A 12,428-nucleotide genomic window follows, 5' to 3' on the forward strand; every position below is an offset into this window, starting at 1 on the left:
CGAATTTATACCGTCAAGTCAAAACATATTATATGTGACCCGACTCATATGTAGGAAACATACAAAATAAAGCACGAAAGCGTAGACTAGATTTGCGTCGAAACGTAAAAATGTAAAGTTTAAAATTTGAGGGGTCGGTATAAAGCATATGTGCCAAAAAATGTAAATTACCAAAGTATAGGTAAAAATGTAAGTTACAAAAGTAAAGTAGAGGGTAAGAAAAGGAAAAATTCATGTGCCAAAATGTAATTCACAAAACTATATGCTAAAAGTAAAAAAAAAAAAAAATCAAAGTTAGAGGGTGGTTGTGAAAAGGAATATTGGATTTTAATAATCCCAACTATTCGCCGGTGGCTATCAACAGTCTCAACTTTAAAAATAACTACTGGCAGTCATAAATTTTAACATATTAGCCTCCAATGGACCCTGACTAACAGAACCCTAATGCCGTTAGTCTCTGGTTGCCGGAAAACCATTTTTGTCCAGAAAAAAAGGTCTCTAAAGGTCCGATCTAAGGTTACAAAGAGGTTTGGGAGGAAAATGTTGAGTTTTTCGGCCAAAAAGTTGAGCTTTCACCCGAAAAAGAAGTTGTCCGGCGAAAAAAGAGTTTTTCGACAACTTTAATAATTGGGGCTTTTACTAGAAAAAGGTTCCCAAAGTTCCACAATGAGGTTACAAAGATGTTTGGGACGAAAATGTTGAGTTTTCTTGCCAAAAATGAGTTTTCCAGCCAAAAAAACGTTTTTTTCGGGCGACTGGAGACTAACGACGTTAAGGTTCAGTTAGTCAGGGTCCATTGGAGGCCAATATGTTAAAAGTTAGGACTGCCAGTGGTTATTTTTAATGTTGGGACTCTTGGCGGCTAACGACGAATAGTTGAGATTATTAAAATCCAATATTCCTTACGAAAAAAAAAACCACCGATTTTATACTTTAAGTTATATAGAAATTTCCAAAGTATAGGTAAAAATGTAAGTTAAAAAAGTAGAGGGTAAGAAAAGGAAAAAAATATGTGCCAAAATGTAATTTACAAAACTATATGCTAAAAGTAAAAAAAAAAAAATCAAAGTTAGAGGGTTGCTATGAAAAAAAAAACAATCGACTTTATACTTTAGGTTATATAAAAATGTATTTTTTTATTAAATATTATATTTTAAATATTATATTATACTTGCTCCTTTATATAATTTCATGACTAAATTACAAAAATCGTCCTTTATGTATGTCACTTATTGCAAATTGTGTTCTTTGTCTTCAATAATTACAGAAAACGTACTCGATGTTTGCAAACCCTTGCAAGTTATGTCCTTTAGCGCTAACTCAGTTAATTTTTGTGGTTAAATCTGACCAAATAGACCCCAGATGAGGGTATTTTGTGGGTTAAGTATGACCGTTTGGACCCCACATGAGAGTAAAATGACCAAAATACCCTCATATGGGGTCTATTTGGTCAGATTTAACCACAAAAAATTAACCGAGTTAGGGCTAAAGGACATAACTTGCAAGAGTTTGCAAACATCGAGTACGTTTTCTGTAATTATTGAAGATAAAAGACACAGTTTGCAATAAGTGACATACGTAAAGGACGATTTTTGTAACTTACTCTAATTTTATAGAGTTATTTTATAGCAGTTACCCAAAAACACTTCAAACTATGGAGGACTAAGACCATGTGTAGTGGGGCGTTTTTTTTAAAAAAATTTCAAAAATAACGCCCGAAAACGCCCACCCCTCCATTACAGGGGGCGTTATTTTGTAAAATTTTTGAAAAATGTTTCTTCCGGCGTTTTCTTTAAAACGCCCAAATCAAACTAAGTTGCATGAGACCATGTGAGTGTTGACCAATGGGAAGAGACATGAGTGGGATAGTTCAGCTTTTTAAAAAAGGTTTTTTTTTTTTTTTTTTTAATAATTGTAAGACCATGCGTAGTGGTAGAAGGTTATAATGCCCCCACCATGGGGCATTATACGACACGTGGCGTCCTAGTCAGCAAGGGGGCATTATAGCAAAAGTGGTGTAGTGGGTATAATGCCCTATAATGCCCCATAATGCCCCTTACAATTATTAAAAAAAAAAAAAAAACCTTTTTTAAAAAGCTGAACTATCCCACTCATGTCTCTTCCCATTGGTCAACACTCACATGGTCTCATGCAACTTAGTTTGATTTGGGCGTTTTAAAGAAAACGCCGGAAGAAACATTTTTCAAAAATTTTACAAAATAACGCCCCCTGTAATGAAGGGGTGGGCGTTTTCGGGCGTTATTTTTGAAATTTAAAAAAAAAAAAACGCCCCACTACACATGGTCTAAGGGGCATTATGGGGCATTATACCCACTACACCACTTTTGCTATAATGCCCCCTTGCTGACTAGGACGCCACGTGTCGTATAATGCCCCATGGTGGGGGCATTATAACCTTCTACCACTACGCATGGTCTAATATATGGCACTGTACGGGGTAAATTTTATTGGGTTTTCACGTCTAAAATTTATTTTTTTTCATTTTTTTTTAATTTTAAGATTTAAATCTATATTATATAATAAAAGAAACCTGTTTTGAGACACTTGTCATTCTCTCATTTAATTGATTAAAATTATTAATAATACTAAAAATAATAATATTTAATCTAAATTAATACAAATTCTTATTATTAAAAATATTTAATCAAATCTAAAATCTAATCTAATACAGATTTTTATTATCAATAATATTTAATCAAATCTAATAAAAATTCATACGAATTCCAAAGCTGATATTAACTTTCAAATAATTAAAAAAAATCCGCCTAACATCACAAATGTTTCTGTTAAATTCGATTAATTAATTTGTTTAACAATCACTATTATCTTTATCATTCAGTACGGTTAACCGATTTATCATAATACAACCTCCCACCTATTCAATCATTTGATTTTTCAATCTTATATTAACTATAAATAAATAAAGATTAATATTCAATCTTATCATACTTTAAATATAAAAAAATCCGTTAGTTTTTTTAAATATATTTTTTTATTATTTGGTATATAAAATCATATTTTATTCAACCCATGTAAAAAAGGGGGGTTTTTTAAAATGTTTTTTTTATTATTTGGCAAACAATGTTACATTTATTCAACCCGTGTAATACAATGGTTTTAAAGATATAATTTTTTTTATTATTTGGTATATAATATTACATTTATTCGACCCGTACAATACATACAGTTCTTATAGATATAACTTATTTTATTATTTAATATATAAAATTATATTTCTTCAACCCATGCAATAAAGGAGGTTTTGAAAAAGATAATGTTTTATTATTTGGTATATAAAATTCATTTATTCAACCCATGTAATACACGGGGTTATAACCTAGTAAATATGATAAGAATCAAGTTTTAAAATTTACTTTTACAATAAAATGTATTTTTCAAATATTATATTTTAAAAGTATGTTACCATATTCGTAGGAAACTATTTCCAAAATTAATGGCCATCTTTTATGTAGTAAGATAATATATGTTTATTGTTACACCACCCAACAAAAACCTCCTAGTTAAAAACAAATATGACCAAATGAATTAGTTATACAAACACTTGCCTAATCAACTCTCTGTGTAATCAACTTTTTTTACGACAAATGTTAGTCGTACACTACCTTACACCAAATATTCTAAACTACTCCAATTGCCAAGGTTTAAATCTACGACCTCCCTTTTAAGCCATATACCTCTATCAAGTGAGTCAACTTCAAATACGTGTGATTAACTCCATAATTGACCATAACAAAAGCTAAAGTGCTAAACATAAAAGATATACATATATGTGAAGGACTATAGTGTAATAACCAAAGTCAAAAGGACCAAAAGTATAACAACCTAAAGCAAAACATCTCTCTCTCTCTCTCCCCAACACAAAATTAGATCAATTCAAAAACCCTTAACCAAAGTCTTTCTTTTCCCCTTTCTTCTTCTTCTTCTTCTTCTTCACCGTCCTCCTCCTCCTCCCCCATTCCCCTGATTTCCACATACCCCTTCTTCTCTCTCTCTATATCTATATGTAACAACTTATATCTATACACACATACCCAGATTGAAAACTTGTTACTGTTCATGTCAAACAAGATGAACAGTGGGGTTAAGGTTTCCATCCCAAACAACGTTAGAAAGACGATCCAGAACATCAAGGAGATCACTGGTAGTCACAGTGAAGATGAGATATATGCAATGCTTAAAGATTGTTCTATGGATCCAAACGAGACTGCCCAGAAGCTTTTATTGCAAGGTTTTCTTTCTTTTTGGTCTTTTGTTCAAGATTCTTCAGTAGATCCATGTTTTTTGTTTCTTTTCAACTGTTTTTGATTGTGGGTTTTGTGTGTTTTGGTGATTAGTGATGTAAATTATTGTTTTTGTTTACTCTGTAGCTTGTGTCATTAGGGTTAGTGTGTTTCTTGAAGTTTTGTTTTAGTTTAGCTTAATTTTTGTTTATTTGTTGTGATTTGTTATAGGAATGTTTATGGGATTGAATATTGGTTGCTAAGTGAAGATGGATGTTTACATGTTATACTAATTAGAAATCTTTTACTTTGTTTTTTATGCAGATCCGTTTCATGAAGTAAGGAGGAAGCGTGACCGCAAGAAAGAGGTAAGAGGAATAAGCGAACGGTTGAAGTTATGGTATGGTAAAGTGATGTGCTTTACGCGTCTGTGTAGCTGTAGTTATGTAAACAGTCCTGTGCTTTTTGTTTAGGTGATTAACTGATTGTTATTTTCAGCCGAATGTTGTTAAGGAATCTACGGAGACTAGGTGGAAACCTGGGATGCAGGGTCGGGGAAGCAGGGGTGGTAGGGGGAACTACTCGTCTCGCCACAATTCTCATGGTAATTTAATTTACAAGTTGGATATTTTAACTTGCTTCATCTGTTATATTCATAACTGTCGTTCTTCGTTGAATTCTATATAAAAGGTTGTTTGGATGTGTGTTTGAAACGCGATTATTGCGACTTCGTGAATTAGATTTAGATAATCAGTTGAAGATTTGATTAGTTAGGAATTGGTATATTACTTTGCTTTTATACTCGGTAATCAGTTTTTTTACAGCAACTTATAACTTGCTTCTTCAATATCTGATTGTTTTGGCCCTTATAACTAGAAAACTAAAACTAGTATCAGTGTTTAAAAAGGTGCAGGAGCCGCTGACAAAAACACATCAGGGGCAAAAAGCTGCCCCTCATGTAGTTATGGGTCAAATTGATCAAAGCTGGTCAAATTAGCGTTTGTAAAAGTTCGATCAAATCAACCTAAGGGCTAAGGAGTGAAAAAAATATGAAAGGTTAATGTGTAGAACAAGTGAGAGATATGCAGCTTCTGATTGTAAATAAAGCTTAGTTGGTTGCACGTAGACGTGCTCCTCACGTACGCGATGCGCACGGCTTGTGCCTCAGCTTTTGGGACCAAATTGCTTTGGAGCGCTTCACGCTTTTTTCTTTTTAGAACCAAGATCAGTATTGCTATAAACCAAGATCAGATACCTCCTAACTTCCCTTGAAATGTTATCACAGGGTCACAAGTGCGCGGTTAAAAGTTTTCCTTGATGCCAGTAGTTTCGTTCTTTTTTTTTTTTTAATGAATGGGCCCTTGGGTTAAGACAGTTATTACATGATTATACATTTAATCATTCAATTCTTGTTTGAATCAGGGATTAATTTCATAAAAGCTTGAAATGCTAACAATATTTTATTTTTGAAAACCTAGATGCAGGCAGTAACAAGAATGCTCCATCTGGAAAAGAAAGTGAGATCAATCATGTTGCAGATGATGGTGTAATTCTGCCTGCACCTCAGGATAAGAAGAGTAAAGAAATAACCGTGGTTCCAAGGTGTTGCATTCACTAGATTTTCCTTTTTATTCGTTCACAATGTAACCTTTTAATATACATAGATACGAAATATACATGCTAAATCCTCACAAGTTACATTTGCTACCTGATTATTTTCAGTTCTTGCATAGTTGCTGAGAAAAGTAGTACCATACCAGCAAGTGGTATCAATGAATCTGAAGTCAAAATCTTGACAGCTGCTTTGGGAGATTTGTCTGCTTCGGATTCTGTTCTTATGCCATCACAGGATTCCCAACTTCCTGTTGGTACAATTAGCCTTGAAGTTGGAAGTCAACAAACTCCTCTCGAAAAAGTCAACGAGGATTTCGTCGAGATTGAAAGCAAAACTGCCTGTAAGGGTCTTTTCTTACTCAAAAGAGAAAAAAACTATGTTCATATGATGCCATGATTTCTATTGTAATAATTATTTTAAATATTTTTTTTTGTAATTGGCTACTATGACAGCTGTACTGGATGTCGGGAGCTCCTTCATGCAAGGAAAGATGTTTCAAGGAGACGGGCCTCATAACAGGCCACATCAAGTGATTGGGCTTCATAAGGGTATTAAATCACGTGACTCAAATCTATAGAAAGTAGGACTAAAAATGAACGTAAAGTGAAATCTGGCTGATATTTTTACGTTTTTTGTGTGTTTCCTACAGTCGCTCCTGCTAAGGAATGGAAACCAAAACCGACAAATCCTATTCCTGCTCAAGCACTTGTGACGGAGGTGCCAGCTATTCCCGTTTCCGTTCCCGTTGAAGCTCCTCCGTCATCAATGACAGAATCCGGTATTCCAGAGTCAAAGGAATCACGCATTCCAGACGGTCAACAAGTTATTATTCCAAACCACCTTCATGTTCCCGAAGCTGAGAAACTAGGGTTCTGCTTTGGAAGCTTTGATGCTTCTTTTGGGCTTAATTCAAACACCTTAAGCGGGCCTGGTGGGCCTGGCCCTATGATTGACGAGAATCGATCTATTTCCGAGGCTTCTGAGGAGACCACTGAACATATAGAGGAACAGACTAACAGGTTCGAAATTTTCACAATTTTTTGTTTTATTTTATTCATGTATTTTGCACACTCTTGACCAATAGTTTTAATGAATTCAGGGATCAAGATGTGTTGGCGACTGCTGATGATGGAGATAATCTTGACCGTCCACCATCCTCTGATGATGTACCTGAAAATGTGTCACCTGAAGGTGATGTGTCATCTAACGTGGGCCCTGAGCACGCCGAATCCAAGCAAGAGACTTCACTCCCGGTGCCAGGTCATCAATATCCGGTGGTTCATCCTTCTTCGAACATAAGTTTTGGCTTCATCCCACCAATCATTGGCAACCACCTGCCACCTTTTGAAAGCAACGAGTCTCAACCTCGTGATGCTTCTCGTGTCCCAACCTTTGTTGTAAGTATTTCATGAGAATAACCTAGGATACATTAGACATTGAACACTCTTTTCTTTTGAGTAAAGTACACGGATAGTCCCTGTGGTTTTCCAAAATTTAGATTTGGTCCCAAGCTTTTTAAAAGTACATATGTCGTAATAGCCACTTTTACATGATATGGGTTGGCATCAGAAACGTTCTGGCTTTTGACTTTTAAACATTCTTATTGAACTATTTAGTGTAAGTTTATGTGAATCTTTCTATATATTCTTGTTACAGGTTCCACAACCGTTTGACCCGGTAGGCTATTATCCACAATTTTATCGTTCTGGCGGTGATAGTGACGGGCGCATATCACCTTTCCACACACCCAAGTACAACGGAAACGTCCCAGTTTTATCTCAACAGACTTCTCAATCCACTCAAGAGGTTTACATTTTTTATTCTTTTTTTTCTTTTTTTTTACAATTTTGGTTTAGTAATATAATATATTAATGAATATGAACAACAGGTTGGGAACGCTTTAATGTTGTCTGGTGCGGGTCCTACACCACTAGCCTCACAACCCGGTGGGGTAATGCTGAGCTCCATAGCGGTGACTCAGCAACCACTGCCGGTGTTCAGGCAGCCACCTGGGTTACATTTACCGCATTACCCTCCAAATTATATCCCATACGGCCCGTATTTCTTCCCACATTACCTTCCTCCACCCGCCATTCATCAATTTTTGAGCAACGGAGCGTTCCCTCAACAACCTCCAGCTGGCGGTATGCATCCGGCTCCGCCAGTGTCAACTCCGAAATATCCACTTCAGCAATACAAGCCTGGAAGTAATGGCTCTAACCCTGGAACGTATGGTCCGTATGGCTCCAACCCAGCGGGTTATAATTTGAACTCGGCTGTGACAGCTGGGAATTCAACTTCTAATGAAGACCTTGGTGGGTCCCAGTTCAAGGAAAATAATGTGTATGCAACAGGGCAGCAGGTTAGTTTCATGTACTGTACCTGATCTTTTTGAACATGGCTGAATGAATGATGAGTTTATGATGATAAATTTATAATGTGAATACTTTTGGTAACAGTGAATTTCCAGCATGATTATAACAATAGTGTTTAAAAGTGACTTTATATAGAGAAAAAGAATGAGTGGCTTATTTTGTAACATTAAGTCTTGTAAAAAGGTGTGTATATCTGTTTGGAATCACATGCTAGCACCGTTTACGAAAGATATTACTCCCTTTGTGCAGAAATTATTGTCCACAACTACTATTTTAGTTTCTCCCGAAATAATGGTCCGCTTTTAAAAAAGATAGTTATAATCTACCAGCTTTTCCATTTTAAGCTTAATTAATTATCATTAGGCTTGTAAACGAACCGAACGTTCATGAACTTGTTCGGTGGGAAGTTCGTTTATGTTCGTTTATTTAATAAACGAACAAACACGAACAAAAAAATTTGTTCGTTTAATTAAATGAACGAACATGAACACACCTTGTGTTCGTTCATTTATGTTCGTGAACATTCTTTTATGTTCGTTCATTTATGTTCGTGAGCGTTCATTTATTTACGTTCGTTTAAATTTTAATAAATACATAAATAGTTATATTTATATAAATATTAGGTTTTCTAACTACTTATATAAATATAACTTATTAGTATATCTATAAACCCTTATTTAGATGTGTTTTTGTATGAATATGAAATGTAGTATATTAGACTTGTTTCTCCAATCATGTTAATTTATGTTTATTCAAATATGTTAGTTAATTTTTTTTATGTTCGTTTGTGTTTGTTTATGTTCGTGAACTATTCGTTTAGGCTTTAAACGAACGAACATAAAAGAACACGAACATACCCGATTTCTTAATGAACGAACACGAACAAAAAAATGTGTTCGATTATATGCTCGTGTTTGTGTTCGGTTAAAGTTAAATGAACGAACATGAACATGCCTATGTTCGTGTTCGTTCGGTTCGTTTACAGGCCTAATTATCATTATTGCAACTTTTGCAAATTGCCATTCAACAGTGTCTTAAATGCAAGAGTAATTTTAAATAAACATTGCGTTACATTTCTTAAGATGTGTGTTCTTAGCTTTTGGACAATAGTTTTGTGCTGGAGAGGGTACTGTTTTTAGAATGAGTAATTTTCTAAAACAGAAGCGATTACGTGCTAGAAATGTTTTATGACCCATTTTACGTAATGATGAAGTGCGTTAGAATTTAAACAGTCTTGTGTTTAAAAAAAGCTTTTGTGGTGAAAAGTATTATATATTAAAACAAAGAGTTAATTACTGTTTTCGTCCCTGTGGTTTGTCAAAAATCACTATTTCAGTCCATTAGTTTAAAAATTGCGATTTCAGTCCCTGTGGGTTCACTTTCGAAACCATTTCAGTCCACCTCGTAACCATTTCAGTCCCTGTACTTAACAGAATAATGGATTGAAATGGTTACGAGGTGGACTGAAATGGTTTCGAAAGTGAAACCACAGGGACTGAAATCGCAATTTTTAAACTAATGGACTGAAATAGTGATTTTTGACAAACCACAGGGACGAAAACAGTAATTAACTCTAAAACAAAAATTGTGGTTTATGGTCCAGATGATGATCCGGTTTACTGGGTCATGGATAAGTTGATCGTTGACCCATTTGATAGATCTAATTATATACATTAAAACATAATGACACGATAGCTACACCTGATAGAGACAATAATTGAGTGAAATTTTCTCTTATATTTTATTTTTGTTTGTAGAGTGAAGGTTCGGGTGTATGGATAGCTGCACCTGGTAGAGACATATCTGGTATGCAAGCAAATTCTTTCTATAATCTTCCACAAGGCGGTCAAGTTGCATATACACCGACACAGGCTGCACACGCCACTTTCGCTAGTATTTATCAACCAGTCACCACCACACCCATTCACCCACTTCTCCAACAACCTCAGACAATGGCTGGCGGTGTTGACATGGTGGGACCCGCGTCTACAGTCTATCAGCAGCCACCGCAGCCCCCTCAAATCAACTGGCCTAACAACTACTGAAAAAACAGTCCAATCGTTTAGTTTTTAAAACCAGCAAAAACTAGAGACACAAAACCCGGATATGGATTTGTTTTTTTCTCGCCGGTTCCAGCAGTAGATTTGGAAAATGGTAGAAAAATCATGAGAAAGATAAAGTTGGTGGAGTTGAGTGTAAAGCATTTTATAGGAGCCCGTTTTCAAGTTAGTTGAGCCCCCGTTTCTCCCCTCGAGAGTTGTGTAAGCGTTGCGTATTCGTATTAGAACCACCATGAGAGTTGACTATCTTGATTCTTGTCTCTTTTAACTTTTTGTTTTGGTTTGAAATTTGAGGTTTTATAGGTGGTATAATTGGGGTTTTAGAGGGTTTTCTTATTTTGTAAAGTGATTTTGGATATAGCAAGAATGTACTTGAACTGTTGTAATTGGTATTTGGTATAAGCAAAAGCAGCATTCATAATTGTTTCAATTGAAAAAGTATTTGGGCTTTTAAAATCACAAATTGGTGCCAATCAAATATTTACTGGTCTAAAACATATCAGTTATAACTCGGACACACTTCAAATCGTCTGAACGTGACATTTGTGACTCGGTTATATATAACGCCTTAGGTGAGTTTACAAGTGGTCAATGAGTTGAGCAAGTTAAACATGTTTAGTTAAAGGATATATGTGGCTAACATGTCAAGTCAAATACGACATGTTGTCAACATGAACATGACATGTTTATCAAATTGCCCATAGTCATTAGTCACAACTGTGTTTACCTGCCGCCACCACCATACCCCATCACCTACCACCATCACCTCCACCCATAAAATGGTTTTCAAAATAAATAGGTAAAACGATCAATTTGCCCTCCACTTAAAGATTAAATTTATTAGGGCCAAATGATGTAACGTGCAAATTATGTATGAAAACCTTACTCAAGTGCAAATCCTGTTAGCTACAAAGGCAAAGGACAATGTTTGAAATTTGATATAAACATGAGTTTGTATAAATATGTTTAACGTGTATTATAAGTCTACTAAAGCATTCAGGATATATAAGTGTGCATGGAACTGAGTACGAAACACGGTGGTACCACGAGCACGAAAGCTCGCATAATGTGTAGTTTACTAGTATGTGTAAATAGCTTAGGTATTGCTTATGCCTTGTTTGAAATTACGGTCTGTTAAATGTTATTCACTGGCTTATCGCGAGCGTATTATTATTAAAACGTTTTTAGGTAATCTGAATGAATGTGATAGAAGTGTTAGTGCCAAAAAGAGGTTGATTCTTTAGGCACTAAGGGACCTCGTGGCTCAGGAATATTTGTAAAAAATGTCATTAGACAACCTTTTGATTACTACATGCATAAACGTTTTGTATACACAAAAAGGGTTTTTTGAACCCTTAGTTATGCATATAATTTGTATTTCAAGTTATAAGTTGTTAAATAATTAAAATAACTTTAAAAGTTTTCCGTTGCGTATTTAGTTTACCGATTCGGTCGCAAGCCTGGGTGTCAAAAATCCTAGGTGTGACAATCTGACAAGTGATGACTAGAAAATTTCTCTTTATCCTAAGTATCTATTTATATGATTATCTTCAATCAATTCATCGCTCGCCATTTCTTTATTATATTAACTTGACTCCCAATCACAACAAATTTCACTTAACTAGTTGATTTTCCGTCCGCGCGTTGCGGCGGGGACCCAATGACTGCAAAACGCGTGTCAGTAACGTCAAGCAGATACCGAATATCAAAATAATAGGACCCATACGCAGTGGCGGACCCAGGAATTTTTCCATGGGGGTGCGGACAATTTTTAAAAATTTTAGGCCCCAATGTATGTAAGTAAAAAATCGGTTCGTATCGGGTCGGGTCGGGTCGGGTCATGTAAAACAAAAGAACATCGAACTAAATTTATATAATCATCAAAAATATGTCAAATCATGTTACAAACATAATTAAAACGTCATCCTACGGGTTTTTATTTTTTGAAATCTATCCAAAACATGGCTCCATAACATATTACATAATATATCAACTATTCAAGCCCTAGAAATCATAATGTAAATAACCCTAAAAATCATCTAAACAACATATACACCATAAAAAGAAAAAGCCAAACATTCTTCACTAACAAATATGTTCGGATTCCGGTTAGATT

The 12,428-nt window shown here is 35.1% G+C and overlaps 1 protein-coding gene across 1 annotated transcript; it reads left to right on the forward strand.

Annotated features, from left to right (window-relative positions):
- Nucleotides 1-3,900: 3,900 nt before the first annotated feature.
- Nucleotides 3,901-10,742, forward strand: LOC110929563 (GBF-interacting protein 1-like). The gene is made up of 11 exons (XM_022172717.2): nt 3,901-4,270; nt 4,587-4,630; nt 4,761-4,866; nt 5,741-5,864; nt 5,985-6,217; nt 6,330-6,425; nt 6,527-6,896; nt 6,977-7,274; nt 7,534-7,683; nt 7,766-8,239; nt 10,010-10,742. Exons 1-11 carry the CDS (start codon nt 4,099-4,101, stop codon nt 10,295-10,297), a joined length of 2,355 nt encoding a protein of 784 aa, XP_022028409.1. The 5' UTR covers nt 3,901-4,098; the 3' UTR covers nt 10,298-10,742.
- The last annotated feature ends 1,686 nt before the right edge of the window (nt 10,743-12,428 follow it).

This window comes from Helianthus annuus, chromosome 3 (genome assembly GCF_002127325.2).
Source record: "Helianthus annuus cultivar XRQ/B chromosome 3, HanXRQr2.0-SUNRISE, whole genome shotgun sequence".
Taxonomy (NCBI): domain Eukaryota; kingdom Viridiplantae; phylum Streptophyta; class Magnoliopsida; order Asterales; family Asteraceae; genus Helianthus; species Helianthus annuus.

Excerpts from the sequence above, each read along its gene's own strand:
- LOC110929563 (XM_022172717.2), top strand. The coding sequence starts at position 4,099 with ATGTCAAACAAGATGAACAGTGGGGTTAAGGTTTCCATCCCAAACAAC. Across the intron at positions 4,631-4,760 it reads AGCGTGACCGCAAGAAAGAG|CCGAATGTTGTTAAGGAATC; the intron begins GTAAGAGGAATA and ends TGTTATTTTCAG. Across the intron at positions 6,897-6,976 it reads ATAGAGGAACAGACTAACAG|GGATCAAGATGTGTTGGCGA; the intron begins GTTCGAAATTTT and ends TAATGAATTCAG.